Source organism: Vicugna pacos, chromosome 23 (genome assembly GCF_048564905.1).
Source record: "Vicugna pacos chromosome 23, VicPac4, whole genome shotgun sequence".
Taxonomy (NCBI): Eukaryota; Metazoa; Chordata; class Mammalia; order Artiodactyla; family Camelidae; genus Vicugna; species Vicugna pacos.
This window is the reverse complement of record NC_133009.1, coordinates 7,146,556-7,161,510: the sequence shown is the minus strand read 5'-3', so window position 1 is coordinate 7,161,510 and position 14,955 is coordinate 7,146,556. Positions and strand designations below refer to the sequence as shown.

The window sequence follows — 14,955 nt, the reverse complement described above, 5'->3', positions numbered from 1 at the left end:
TCCTGGCTCTGCCATTTATTGGATATTACAGTCTTGGGTAAGTCACTGATTCAGTTTTCTCAACCAAAGAATGGGAGTAGTATCACCTACCTTGTAGGACTGTGAGAACCAGAGATAGTATGGGAAGTTCCTAGCATAGTACTGAAGGCACACAATCATCATCATCATTACTATCAGCTTCATGCAAAAAACATACCTAAAATCCCAAACTGGCAAAAGAATATGCGACAAATACCCAAAAATTATTTTTGAAGACAGATACACAAGTCAATCTTGTAAGAGTCTGAAAACCCTGTCACCTGCTTTATTTCTGGAGAAGGGTAAAGGGAGAAGAGAAAATATTCACTTGAATTTGAGGAGTGGCTAAACTGAAATAACAGTAACAATAATTTTAGGCCTCTAAGGTTCCTCTGATCCATAAGGAAATGCTGAAATTTCCTTGTTTGGAGACGGAAGAGTTTACTTTTTCCCTAGGGCAGGATCACCCATGTTTGCTGGGAGAAAAGAATAAAGAGCAACAAACGCAGTAGCACCAAATGGGGTTAAACACAGACAGTCGGGCAGGCCTCTCCTTTCAAATGCAAAATTGTACATTAAAATATGGGTATAAACCATAGTGTTCTTCCTCTTGATTCCATCCTTCTTTCCCTAACAGGAGCCCCAGACACCTGAGGAGCACGTGCATTACTGACCAGATATACAATCCAGCCACCCCTTCCAAACTGGAATCTGATTACAACTGGACTGGCCCAGCTCAGGGCTGCCCCTGGTGACAGGAAGCAGCATCTATGCTCTCAGGGAGAACGGATACTGAGGGTGCCACCAGTCAAAGAGTCGAACGCTGTGCACCGGGTCCAGGATGACTTGCACGCCCTGCTCACTGCGCAGTTTCCGACCAGCGTGGACCGGAGAATCCTGGAACACGAGTCTCACTCGGTGATGCCGCATGTCCGTGCTCACGTTGATGGTAAACTGGGAGGGAGAAGTAAATTCAGTACCTGAATTAAGCAACTTTGTCCTCCTGTGGTTCACTCTGAAATGAGACAGCCTAGACAACACTGACAGACAGACCGGGCCACAAGATAATCTCTAAGTTAAACTACCAGCACCTTTGCAAAGAAATTAAAAATTAAGGGTGATTCTAGTAAGTTTTTCTTAGCTTCATATAGTTAAACTGTGCTGAAAAAAAAAAAGCCTCTCACATGTCTGAATAAATTAGGATACATGCACATAGATGACTATCAATGACAATTTTAAAAAATTGGTTTAGAGCTATAAGAGATGACTTGAAGGGATTTTGATGGATTTGTTGAGCAAGTCAAGCAAGATGGATGAAACACATCTGATCACATATTTTTTGTAAATTAAACCACAAAATCTCTAAATATGTTTATGTAAATGTAGACCTATATAGAATTGTATGAGCATGAAGTATATGGAGTTTAACTCATTACTGTGGCTTAATGAGAGGTGCCTACAAAAAAAAAAAAGATATGACATAATCTCAATTATACAAAATTACGTAAGAGAGTGAATGTATACATGTATATATTAGCAGATATATTAAAGAACAGCTCCCCAAAAGCTAACTGCAATTATATGAGAGTGGAAGTCTAAGTCACCTTTACTTTCTCAATGTATTTATGCATTATTTGAATTCTTCACATGCATTATTTTACTCTTAAAAAAATAAAGGTGGGGGGGAGCATATCTCTGAACATAAGCCTAAAAATATAGAAAGGATTAATTACATAAACTCTCCAGTTGCCAATACAGTGAAAATTATTAAAAACATGGAAAGTATGCCAGAGGCCTATTTGTTTGTTTACTAATCTAATTCTTAGCTAAGCCTTGAATGTCACAGCATCACACAAAGGACAGAGCTGGTCACCCTACATTTTAATATTCCATTTATGATACCACGTGTATGTCTAGGGTTCTGACATACAGTGTTCATGAATCCACTTCACTATTAACCTTAATGGGATAACGTTTCTCAAATAGTAATGAGCACTACACAGGAGATGCAAAAACATTCCTTTCACTACAGAGAAGGAAACAGAGGTAGAACATTTTCATAGATATAATTAACTTCTCCCCAAACCTACCTGTTCCTAATATACAAGTCTGCTTTCAGATTCTGTTTAAAATTATTCTTCAAAGATTTCTTCCTCAATGGTTAAGCTGACAAATTTCTTTCGAATCCTAAGCACAGTGAGAGTCTATGAAAGAGCGGAGGGTGACATCCTGTCTCCACTTACCAGGGTGAATATCATCCCCATGACAATTGGGATAAAGATGAAATTGAGCGTGGTGACCTGCAGCAGGCAGCAGTCCTGGTCTGGGTTGGTGTGAACATCTTCATACTGAATGGGAGGCTGCAGTCCTCCCACACACTTGCTCTTTAATCTAGGGGACTGAAGAGAATTGAGAATTACTGTAATGGCTTAGAGGAAGTGTGTATGGCTCTGAGACTCCACCAATAAAATGAAACTAGGGCTTAACGATAGCTACTGAGATCCAGTTTTTCGTTTCTTCTCTCTTTATATACATTTCAGATTCTATACAGATCAAGGAAAACCTGTCCTCTGAAAGGAAGGGGAAACACATTTGAGTAAGAAAGGTGGCAATGGGTGGTGCATGCTTCATTTAGATGGTGTTTCCCACCATCTGATAAGAAATGAAAACTTGTAACTCTATCAGAGGCTCTCCAATGTTTGAGAGATCACAAAGTCCTTACAACTTGTCAGGATCTAAAGCACAACTTTCACAGACGTGGCCATCCAATTCCAGGCCCCATGAAACACGAGTCACAAGAATCAGAGCTGGAGGGAAATCCGAGCATCACCTTCCCACGCTCGTTCCGGTCCTAGCTAATAGGCACTGCCGAGACTCGGCCCCTCCCAGAGAGGTGCTGTGCTGGACTTTCTACCAGCACCTGATGGATATCACAGACTGTGGACATCTTGCTAAAAGTAAATGATCAGAGCCAAAATTTCCCCCTGGAACCGTGTTTTTGAAAAATCAATGGAAAAACATGATTTACTTTCATTACAAACTTACCTGGAACACACTTGTCATCAAGTGAGGGCTAACTAATTTTATTTGTAAAGTGTCATCTTGATGAGATACTAAACAGGGGCACAGACTGAAGAAATGAGGCTGCTTGGGACAAGAAGCAAAGACAAGCAGAACAGGTCCTCCCCGTGGCCGAGATCCCAGGCACACTCCAAGCAAAAGGCGGACACAGAGGTGGAATCTTTTCTACTTTTCTTATAAACAGACTCCTGGCAGTCCCTCTCCCTATGGCTTCTGCACATCGCCTCAGATATAAAACCATATGAATTACTGTTGTTTCCAAGTACATTTGCTTTGAACAACAAAAAAGGTTTTAGGCAAATAACCTCAGTACATTGTTATAACAATTTTTCCTCTGTTTCCCTCCCTTTTCCCCACTTTTAAAGCTTTCAAATAAACAGAAAAGTTAAAAAACTGTGCCGTAAACTCCTCTATATTCTCCACCACGCTTTTGCCATATTTGCTTTCTCTCCCCCAATCTCTCACTTTATATTTATACATATATATTTATAATATACACATACATATATATATATATATACACACACACATACATAAAATAAAGCACATGAACTTTGGGGGTGAGAGGCAAAGCCATCTGAAAGTAACACTGGCGTTCCACCTTTATTTAACATGAATAAAGACACATATATAACCTTAACATTATCACACCTAAGAAAACTAACAATAATTTTATGTCATCTAACATTCACAGCACATTAAGAATTCTTTAATTGTATGAAAAATGCCTTCTATAGCTCATTATTCCTTGATCCAGGATCCACACAAGGTTTACTCTATTAAATCTGTGTCCCTTTCGTATTAAAACAGTTCCTTCTTTCTTTTCTTTTATGGCATTATTGTAAGTTTTGATGTGTATTATCTGACTTTAATGAGGCAATTTTATGTCTAGCAACATCAGAACAAGATACTACCTGAAAAACAAAGAAATGATAAAACCAGATACCTGTTTTTTGAACTTGAAGTTGAATTCCCACATTGGTTCCTGTCTGTTTCCAACAATCTTTCTGCACCAGAAAAGTAAGCACTGCAAAAAAAGAATAATAATAAAATAAACAAAAATAAATAAATAAATAAAGGACAGAAAAGAGAGGAAAAGTCAAAGTAAGATTTTTTTAGAAGTCAGCAAAAAGCTTTCTGTTTGATTGCTCTAAAGTCAGCCATGGTCCCAATGCTGAGATTTTACTTTGGCACAGATAAAGACACCCCCACCCCGCAATCTGACACTGGCGAACAGCCCCAGGGCTATTCAGTAAAGAGAAGAGGTACCAATAAGTCAACCCCTATTGTTCTCATCGTTAAGGACGGAAACATGGTCTCTAGAGACTGGGGCATATTCTCTGATGCCTCTATTAAAATATAAGGGCGGCCAGTGGCCACCAGACAAGATGACAACAAAGCCATAAGGCAGGCAGAGACAGCCAGCTCTGTAACAGGAGCAGACCACCCAGGATCTCCTGGGAGCAGACAGCCGGTATGGGAACTACAGAGCTGAGCTGAATTCGGCCTACAGGAAGCCCCTCAAGGAAAGCCAGGCTACAGCTAGGGTTAACACAAGAAGTTAAGTACCTCCCAGGGGACAAGGGGTGGGTCGTCCGCCGTGCCAGCTGTCCTGCCCTCCAGACATGCCCTGTACGTCCTGCTGTCCATCAAAAATAATGGGCTTGGCTTTAAGGGGCAAACACTTCTGCTGCCAACACAGCGGCTCCAGTGTCCCACACAAGCTATGCTACTGAAAAGAGAGAGAGGGAGAATCAAATACGAAAAGGCAGAGTCCGGGAACACGGGACAGCTTCCTTTAGGCATGCTGGCACAGTGCCATGCGGTTGTGGTTAGACTAGCAAGGCCATGCATGGGACACCTGCCACTGCAGGCCCCCCATCCTCAGAAGACCTCCAACAACAGGCACAAAAGCAGCAGTCAGGTGGCCAAGGCTTAACCACCTGGATTAAGACCTCAGTTATCACCACCTTGACTTTTTATAGTCCACTGAGAAACTTAATATTCCATTATAAGAATGTGAAGACGTAGGGGTTTTAGATTTAGGCAGTAGCACCTGCATTGTGTACTGGAGCCGCTAGGACATGTCAAGCATGAGGAGTTTGCCCAACGCTGCTCTGCTCCCAGCAGTGGCTTCACACCTGGCAGGTTTAGCTCTGGGATGACCCCCACCTCACCACAGTTAGCCCGATACAATCAAAGGTTTCTGGGAGAGGAAGACTACAAATGTGAGATGATACACTGTCCACTCATCTTACAAGAAGAGATGAAATTCTACTCACGCAGCATTCTACACCTGCCCTAAATCCATCAGCTAACGTGATATTAAATTGGGCTCAGCCAATAGCCCTGACCACCTCAGTCTGCAACCCTTGGGGGAACCACGATGATCTTGAACTCAACTGTACCCTTTTAACTCAATGTGTATCAGGTAGAATATTATCACACTAGGGCTGAACTAGGGGAAAAGAATCATTATGTAACATCCAAACCATCAAAACAGAACAGAACAGAACAAGAAGTGTTATGGAACACCAGACTCCGGGCAGGAACCAAGTCATAAAAATTACAAACTCAAAAGACTCAAAAATTTAGACAACAGTATTAGCTAAATGAGAAAAAGGCTGAGACATCAACTTGCCTAAACAATCACACCTGCTCTCCCAGCTAAGCTGGGCAAAGGCGTGCTCACTACGTATTTCATTGTGGTGGGAAAAAAGGAGAATGGACCAAAGGCTCACAGACCTACTTCCAAATCAAAGGAAGGCCAGAGACTTGAATACAGCATATGCGTGCAGCTATTAGAGAAATCCCAAGATACAGGAAATAGCCTATGTGGGCAGGTAGAGCTCAAGTGGTAGAGCGCCTGCTTAACACGCTTAAGGTTCCGGGTTCAATCCCCAGGACCTCCTCTAAGAATAAATAAATAAACCTAATTACCTCCTCCCACCAAAAAAAGAGAGAGAGAGAAGAGAGAAAAGAAAAAGGCCTACAACATAGGAAGAATTTTATAGTGCTCAAGTCTGTGAGCGGGAGCACCTTTAGTCTCAGAAAACACCTACCCAGGGCCTGGCAGTAGTGTGCACTTAGCAAATGCTGAAGACGTCTACACCAGAATCTTTCAAGAAGGTCAACAAAAAAGGGAAACCCCAGATGTCAAGGCCATATTAGAAAGAGAAAATTAGTAAGCTGTTCGTGTTATATCTTATGATTTAAAGCACCTTTTAAGAATTATAGTTTACTTCTACCTTTGAGTTGTGCTATTCCTAGCCCAAGCCATCAAAACCATCTAAAGTGGTCCAATGTACAATGCATCAAAATAAATTAAAACAAAGAGACAAGGAATATGCTCAAAGCACAAGAATGCTTTAAGGTAAAGACAACGTAAGCCAGCCCAGCACAGCAGGAACGTGTCGGAGGAGTGATACCCCGAGCCCAGAGGGTCTACATTAGTGCCCGGGCAGCCCGGTACCCACAGCCCTAGCACGCTCCATCAGGGAAGCTGGAGACAAGCTGTGCTAACAGGCCCATCGTCCGAGAGTCCACTTGTTGAACCCCGACACTCATTCCCCACTTACTTTAGAATTCTTTAATGTGCTAGGAGTGCTTTCTGGAATGGCTGGATTCTTGGAGATGCGAGCAGCAAATGGCTCATACATATGGTACAGAGATCGGATCACACATGCCCGGAGACAGCGCAGCTTCTCCATTGACTCTGGTCGCAGGCGCAAAGGCAGGGAGGCATCCAGCGTGTAGTGCCTGAAATATGACACATTACTCCTCCCAGTAAGTGATCCGTCTCTCCTGCTCTCGGCCAGTCTCCTGGGACTCCCGGGCTCCACACACACGTTACTGTACAATTCCACTGGCCAGTAGTTAGTCTCTCCCAGTGCCCGCACACACACACAAATCACCATCTCCTTAACTTCTCGCTACTGCTGCTTCTTTGCTATGCAAAATCCAATTCACATATACTCTGAATCCTGTGTTTCTTTATTCATCTAAAAATTTTAAATCCTCACTATTTCACTCTGAAAAAGGGCAAGTCTGACTTGGTGCCAGTACAACATACTTCAGTTGCTCAAAAAGAACCTGCACTGGGGAAGAGCTACCAGGTTCTCCTGTCACGTATCTCAGTACGTTCTCTGCTCCCTACCACCTCAATGTCCCCTTCCACCACATCCTTACTGATGGTGCACAATCTTCACGATCCCTCTGCACCCAGCATCAAAAGTTAGCCCTCTTACTAATCACCCCATTCACCCCCCTTACCACTACAACTGTGTCAGGGCAGCATAGATACAAAGACTATATGATACTTCAAGGTGACTAGCAAATCTTAGAACTAACGCAGTTGGAAAGACAAATAGATGGGCATCTATAGCTTTTGAAAACTCTAGCGGAGATAAACCTTTGAAGAAAAGTTAAAAAAACAGTTCTTTTTGAGACCTTACTTTTTGTTGAAAGTAAGGATACTGGATGGGGGTAAGGGGACAACCATAGAGAAGACAGTTACCTGGAAGAATTAATAATCAATTTTAAATTAAAGAGGGGCTCAAGGAGTCCAAAGTCAGGTTCATGCCCAGGCATGGAGCAGACAAAGTGAAAAGAGGTCACCATCCAGGGAGTAGCTCCAAGTCACAAACAGCAATGCAACCAGCTACACAGATAGCACAGGGAGCTCTCTGTAGTCGCACCTTCGGTACAACCTGGTCCAAAAGGCAGCAGTGCAAGTGACAGTCCAGGCATTCTTACAAATCAGAGAAAAATTCACAATGTCCTCGGGACGGATATAGGAAGCCAGCAACAGCCAAATATCCATGGGGTACTCTTCTCCTCCAGCCCCGTCCAGGTCTTCTGAAACAGAAAAACAAGAACGGTAACCTTTGACCTTCTATTATACATATATATAAAGATCCCCAATCATTATAATTCTCCCAGGGCGGGCACAGCTAAGAAAATGGTTTAAATGGGTCCAAGGAAGTCTCTCACACTCATCGGTTCCTGCTTCTTCTACCTGCTGGAAACTTCTGTTTCCTGTTGCCCAAGGGAAGAGGTCTTGTTCTTAAAGCCTTTATTGAATAATTATTTACACAATATTTTGAAGTTTTCAAAGTACCTTTGCATACATTATATCATTCAATTCTAATAATTCTTCAACGGAAATAAGGAAAATATCACTGTGCCCATTTTACTGTAAGAAAACAGAAGCTTGCATGCAGTCAAGGTAAACAGGACCCAGATTTCCCCACTTTGCACTATACATTCTGCCCTTGGTTCCACTTGCAGTCTCCATCCACCAAACGTTCTCTTCAGTTCAGTCATTTAAAAAACAAAACTGATCTTAAGATGGGATGAGGAAATCTCAAACTGTAAAGTAAAATACAAAACTAAGTAAGTTACAGTGTATCTTTATTACTTAATAATTGCCTGTAGACATGTTTCTCTTTCAGTTTCTCCATGGTTCATTGCTAGCTTGATATACGATCCTGACCACAAGCATCCAGTATTCCAAGACACCCTATGATGATGTATCCCCATGTCCTCATCCTTCAGACCTCATCACTGTTAATTCTCTTGACCCTGAGGTCCACTATCCAGGTCAGTTCAAATAAAAACGTATACTCCATAAAGATAACTGAATCTGGGCTAACCCTAATCTTGCAATGAGATTTAGTCATAGAACTCTTCAAACCCCAGCCTTCTTTGTTTCCTGGGAAAGAGACCCTATAACCACCTCCTGGAAGCTGCCTCTGTTTTTCTAGCTGCTTCCTGCCGCTCAGTGACTCAATCAGGTTTTCCCTTTAGGTTTTCATAACAGAAACCAATCCTTCTAAAACCACCACCTCTTTTCTGGTTCCTGCGCTTTCTTGAAATCTCCAGTAACCTTTTAAGGCTCAGTCTACTACTTGTGGCCCCTTCTCCCCATCAAGTCTCTCTCTGAAAGAGAAGGCAAACAACAATCAGAATGTCCCCCACTGAGACCCTTAAGGACCTTTACAAGGCAGAGGGCTATTAAAATTCTTCTGTCTTCAGGGACAGAATTCAGGAATTATAAAAACGATCAAAGTTTTACACATAATTATTAAGAAATTTCAAAGTGTAGGAAATGGAATCAGTAAAGTTTCATGGAGACAGGCTATGAAGGACATAAAAAGTTCTGACAGGCACAGGTTAAGAGGAAAAGCATTCCAAATGAAATAAACAGCTAACATGAAGCCTGGATATTCAGAAAAATAAAACACATGCGAGGGCATTAAGGAGACAAGTCTAACAAGATTTTGATGATATTAAGAAATTACTGTTTACTTTTTTAGACATGATCATTTTTTAAGAGCATTTATCTGTTGGCAATAACTACCAAAGTATTTACAGATATTAATGGGATATCTGGAAATTATTTCAAAATAATCAAGTGTGTGTGTGGTATGTGTGTGTTTTGGGGGAGAGGGCAGGGAAGTAGTGGCTGAAACAAAAACAGCCATGAGTTGATAACTGTTGAAGCTATGTAATAGCCACGTGGGATTCATTATACTATTCTCTCTTCTTTTGTTTATGTTTCATTTTTAAAAAGCTAAAAGAAAAAAGAGGAGGAAAAAAAAAGGCCAGTCAGGTGAGAATGAAGGAACCTAACGGGGGTAAAGTAGAGCAAGGAAGTAAAAGATGAATTATAGCTAGGAGTCTATAAACCAATCATATATCTGGTAAGTGACTGGTCTCCTGAATACATAAGAATTTTACAACTCAGTAATAAAAAGATAACCTAATTTAAAAATGGGCAAAAGATTTGAATAGACATTTCCCCAAGGAAGATACACAAATGGCCAAAAAGCACATAAAAGATGCTCAACATCATTAGCAAGCAAATCTAAACCATGAGATACCACTTCGTATCACTAGGATAGTTACAGTTTAAAAAGTTAGAGAGTAACAAGTGTTGATAAGATGTGGAGAAACTGGAATTCCCATTCATTGCCAATGGGAACATAAAACATCAACTTCATAAAAAAGTTTGGCAATTCCTCCAGACGTTAAACATAGTTACTGTGTGATCCAGCACTACTACTCCTACTCAACAGAAATGAAAATATATGTCCACACAAAAACTTGTCCATGAGTGTCCACAGTAGCCAAATAAAAAGCAATAAAAAGGAATGAAGTACTGACACATGCTACAATATGGATAAACCTTGAAAATATCATGTCAAGTCAAAGGAGACAGACACAAAAGACCACAAATTATATGATTTCATTTATACGAGATGACCAGATACACAAATCTACAGAGAGAAATTAGATCAGTGCGAGGGTGGGTGGGAGAGGGTGTTGAGAGAGAATGAAGAATGATGCTAACAGGTTTGGGAGGATAGAAATGTTCTAAACTTAGATCATGTTGATGGCTACACAACTCTATGAACATACTAAAACCAGTGCATGGTACACTTTAAAGGGGTGAATTTTATCTCAATAAAGAGGTTTAAAAAGTCCATAAACTCTTCTGTGAAATGTGTCAAAACTCAAAAAGGAAAATCAAAGGAAATCTCTAACTGAATGGTGATTTCAAGTAAGAAATTAAGGAACAAAGAAATGTGAGAAATACCTATGAATTTTGGGGTTCTGGAAAAGAGGGGTATCATTGACAATAATTGGTATAATTGCAAATACGGAAGTTCATTAATTTATTATTTCAATATAGTTTAATGAATGCAAAAGTATGTTATCTGATTCTCAAGTAGAGGTGAAAGTTCTGGTAGATCTGAAACCAAAAATACACATATCATTTATTACATTAGCTTCCCCCTAACTCTAAGCTGATCATCAGAACCACTTCAATTTTAAGAAGAGGTATTCTGGAGGGGAGGGTATAGTTCAAGTGGTAGAGCACATGATTAGCATGCATGAGGTCCTGGGTTCAATCCTCAGTACCTCCCCTGAAAATAAATAAATAGACCTAATTACGTCCCCCTACAAAATATAAAATAATTAATAAAAAAAAAAGAATAGGTATCCTGGGGTCTGTCCCAAGAGAGTCTGATTCATTAAGTCTAGAACAAACCAGAGAATGATGGGTCGGCACATTATATACTGTTAGTTTATTTTCCCTTGTTTCATTTGTGTCAGTTTTATTACCACTAAGACATAAATATCACATACTTCTCTCTTTCCTATAGTACCTACTACACATAAAGTAGGCATCAATAATTGCAGAGCACTTCAAAGTCCATTATAATATCTAATTTTAGCTGAAATGAAACTGATTATATACAATCCATATATTTGGGAAAGCAGTTTTGCAACAACTCTGCCACCTTACACATTCAGAAATACAGAAATGCAAAAGCTTTTTGTTTTCATGTTGCTACATGGGTTTTACCTGATAATGACATATTCTCAATGAATGGCTACTCTAACCACTACTATAACCAAGTTCATAACTCCAGAAATCTACTGACTGTTATCAGTCTCCCTTCCTCTCAAATGTAGACATAAGTAGAAGGCCCTGGTATATTAAAGTCCTATTCCGCTACTAAGATCCAAACTGGTTCTTTGCTGGTATCACCTCTTGTGCTACTGAGAAAGTGATGGCTTCAAGTTATCACCACATTTAGGACTAGTGCTCTAAAAGAGAACAAGCCCTGTACCTTTGTGCCTCTTGCTTTTCTTTTTTCTGGAGACAGCTCTCTCATGGATGCTTTCCTCGTGGGCATCAATCTCATCACTGCTGTCAATGATGTCACAGGGCTCACCAGCTCCAGAAAGAGCTTCCACTGCAGGAACCTGGGAGGCTTCCAAGCCACAAAGAGATTTTACTAGAAGAAAATAAGAGGAGAATGAGATGGCAAGTACTTAGCAGAGCTTAGGAAGAAAAGGAAAAGGAAAAAGAAAAAAAGAGAGAGGGGGAAAAAATGCAAAAGCAGTGTTGAGAATCTGCTAAAGTAAGCTGAAAATCTTAAAAAAAAAAAAAAAGCATTTTAAATAAATTGGGAAGTAATGGGCAATGACTCCAAAACTGCAGAAACAGCTTCAGATCTGAAGAAAAAGGGAATGAATTATTCTTCCATTATAAAACCTGCAGGGTAAAAACAAAAGGTGAATGCTATTCTCATGTGCATAAATTCTTAGGATCAATGTTTGAGAGGAAATGAATCCAATTTAAGCCTATCCCCAGGCTGGAGACATTACATACAATGAAAAACACAAGTCTCAAGGACCCGTGAGCCTGGAAGTAAGAAAAGCATGGGAAAAGAAAATGAAAACTTCAAGGTTATTACACAAAGAAGCAAACTGCAGAGTTAAGTGGCGCATTTCTCTGAACTACAGGAAAAAGATTAATAACCAGGAAGAAAGCAGTGGAAACTACAGAAGAGTATGCAAAATTTTTTTAACGGAAATATTTTTAGTAAAATATTTCTGTTACAGAAACTGCTACTGCGCTTGGCTAATCCTTCCCCTCCCCTAAATCTGTAAGTAACCATCGAGGAGAGCAAACATGCTTATGGGAAGATACCCAAAGGACTGCAAGAAAAACAGAAGCAGAATCCCAGGAAAACAAAACACTTAGTTCTGTCTTCACTGTCCGAGTTTGAAAAGACTCATCGGAAACCTACCTTCCTGCTGAACAGCATTGGCGACCGCTTTCTTGACCCGTCCAGACCTCACGACGGCCGGATCCGAGTTGGCATAATCCGCCACGGTCACTGAAACACAGCAGCAATCCTCAAAGGAAGAGGCTTTCTCTCTTCAGCTTCCTCCCCACCAAGAACTCCTGCTCACTCCAAGCCCCCGGCCCCAGCCGCCCTCCTTTCGCGGGCCGGCGAGCACACGCCTCTGCGCTGTCCAGCCCCCTCCCGGCCTCCAGCCCCGAGCCTTTCAACGCCCCCGCCCCCTCGCCCACCTCGCCCGGAGCAGGCGTCTTGGGCCCGGAACTTGAGTCGCTTCCCTCTCTTGGGCATGGCGACCGTCTCGGGGCGAGGCTGGGTTAGCGGGCCAGGACCCCGGGCCATGTTTCAGGCCAGAGAGCCAGATCCGGGAGCTGAGGGCCAACTCGGCCCGGATCCGCGGCCATACCGCTCCGAAGGCCGCAGATCTCGCGAGGACTTAGGCCAAGGCTCCGTAGCGCATTGGCGGCCGACGCCCCTCTTCAGAAGCCAATCACCATCTGGCCCAGCGAGTACGTCATCATCCGGCGCCTACAGACCAGCCTGCGTCTACTTTGTGTAAGAGTCTGTGGCTGTGGTCTTGGGCAGCGTGAGTTTTTGCCGGACCTCTTGTACGATGGTTTGGTGTCTCCGACCCGAAACTCACACCTGCGTTGATTAGAACTGAACTTATATTCTGGGCTCCTCGATTTTTATGCTACCGGTTCTGTCCACACTCCACGTTCACCTCAATACCCCAGACCCGCAGTGTCTTCGTGCTCCGCCCCTCAGGCCACGTAGATGGAGCGCCTGCTATTCCAACACGGGTCTGTAAGAGTCTTCACTCTAATTTCGTACACAAAAGCCACAAATTTCTGAATTCTCAAAGTTGGGGGAGGGGTTCCTAAAAGATTTTTTATTTACCACCATCCTCTAAACTAAATACTATAAGGATTGATGAGGAAAGAACAATGTCTTTCCTTTGTATTGAGGCAAATCTCCGAGTGAAGGTTACAGAACTGCAAGGGAGCGGGATCCTGGTCTAATATCACCAGTAGGTATAAGTTATTGTGTGTCCTAAGTTAGGTTCTTTTTCCTTATAACTTTCTTGCAGCTCTCAAAAGGTGCTAATCACTGGCTTGAGAAGCATAGAATTTAGGGACCAGAAATCCAGCTTGCTGGACCCACCAGAGAGCGCCACCCCAAGATATTTAGAAGACTTCTATTTTTAATCTAATTAGGTAGTACATAGACGTTCCTTTGGCGCAAACCACTGGCCTTTTACTAACATTGTTTAACGGACTATTACCAGAGATCTATTAAGGTTTGGATCAGTTAGGAATTGTAATTGAAACTGAATATAATTGTCTATGGCACCATCCTGAACGCGCCCGATCTCGTCTGAATATAATTGATTATAGTCGTGAGCTATTCCAATTTACTTTATCTAAAATCATAACACATACCAGGGTCTAACAGACTGAAATAAAAGAAAATGGTTTCAAATAATTTTTCCATATATATATAATTGATGCTTGTGGTCAAGTACAAAATGCAGCCAGTAAAGCACTGAGACTTCTCATTTCAAAATGTTAATTTAAAAATGCATAATGCCCACATGCAAGTATATTTCTGCTCATGCAACACCATTTTGCAAAACACTGAGGCACTGGGACTCTAGAGGAGATCGAAGGTGCAAAAGACATACACCTTATTTATATGCCATCACTCTCGAAGACTAAAAGCTTTTAGCTGAAACGTCCTCTCATTTTCAGCAGTGAAATGAAAGAAATGCTAATTCCCAAGCTGTTTATCTTTCAAAATTTCAAGAATGAAGATCTTAAGCAAAGCCCCTCATAGGTCCTTTGGCCACATTGGTAGAGAAAAAAACACACTTCGATCTTTTATTCCACTTTCAACTAAAAAGCAGAAGTTTTAAAATTAATGACACTGCTAGATTCCAGATTCAAAGATACACACTTTTTTCTAGAAAGACAAGTTGTAAAAGTTACTAAAAGAGCTGTTGTTTCTTTCAAGTTCCAAAAAGAATTTTAGTGAAAATTTTGATTGAAGTTTTCTTCAGTTTATAGACTTAATTTGGGTTGAATTGACATCTATATACTGTAGAGTCCTTCAGTTCAGGAACGTGGTGTGCATCTCCATTTAATTAAATCTTCCTTTAAGTCCTTTAATAGTTTTTAACCCCAAATTATTGTTT

General features: G+C 41.2%; 1 protein-coding gene across 3 annotated transcripts; it reads right to left on the bottom strand.

Annotated features, from left to right (window-relative positions):
• Positions 1 to 13,213, bottom strand: TMEM183A (transmembrane protein 183A). 3 transcript variants are annotated; one of them, XM_006218494.3, is made up of 8 exons: positions 12,995 to 13,213; positions 12,708 to 12,797; positions 11,742 to 11,909; positions 7,797 to 7,956; positions 6,678 to 6,858; positions 4,046 to 4,126; positions 2,262 to 2,417; positions 1 to 972 (listed from the first exon to the last, which is right to left on the bottom strand). In XM_006218494.3, exons 1-8 carry the CDS (start codon positions 13,101 to 13,103, stop codon positions 787 to 789), a joined length of 1,131 nt encoding a protein of 376 aa, XP_006218556.1. In that variant the 5' UTR covers positions 13,104 to 13,213; the 3' UTR covers positions 1 to 786. The 3 variants fall into 3 exon arrangements, with proteins under 3 accessions (XP_006218556.1, XP_015106839.1, XP_072804512.1); XM_015251353.3 differs by having other exon boundaries at positions 443 to 972; positions 7,797 to 7,953; positions 12,995 to 13,203; XM_072948411.1 differs by having other exon boundaries at positions 443 to 972; positions 11,742 to 11,885; positions 12,995 to 13,203.
• Between the last annotated feature and the right edge of the window lie 1,742 nt (positions 13,214 to 14,955).

What these genes read in the sequence shown, in the direction of transcription:
- TMEM183A (XM_006218494.3), bottom strand. Translation starts at nt 13,103, where the DNA reads ATGGCCCGGGGTCCTGGCCCGCTAACCCAGCCTCGCCCCGAGACGGTC. An exon ending in AGACGCCTGCTCCGGGCGAG is followed by an intron (nt 12,798 to 12,994) that starts GTGGGCGAGGGG and finishes GCTGTGTTTCAG; the next exon opens with TGACCGTGGCGGATTATGCC. An exon ending in GCACATTAAAGAATTCTAAA is followed by an intron (nt 4,127 to 6,677) that starts GTAAGTGGGGAA and finishes CTTTTTTTGCAG; the next exon opens with TGCTTACTTTTCTGGTGCAG.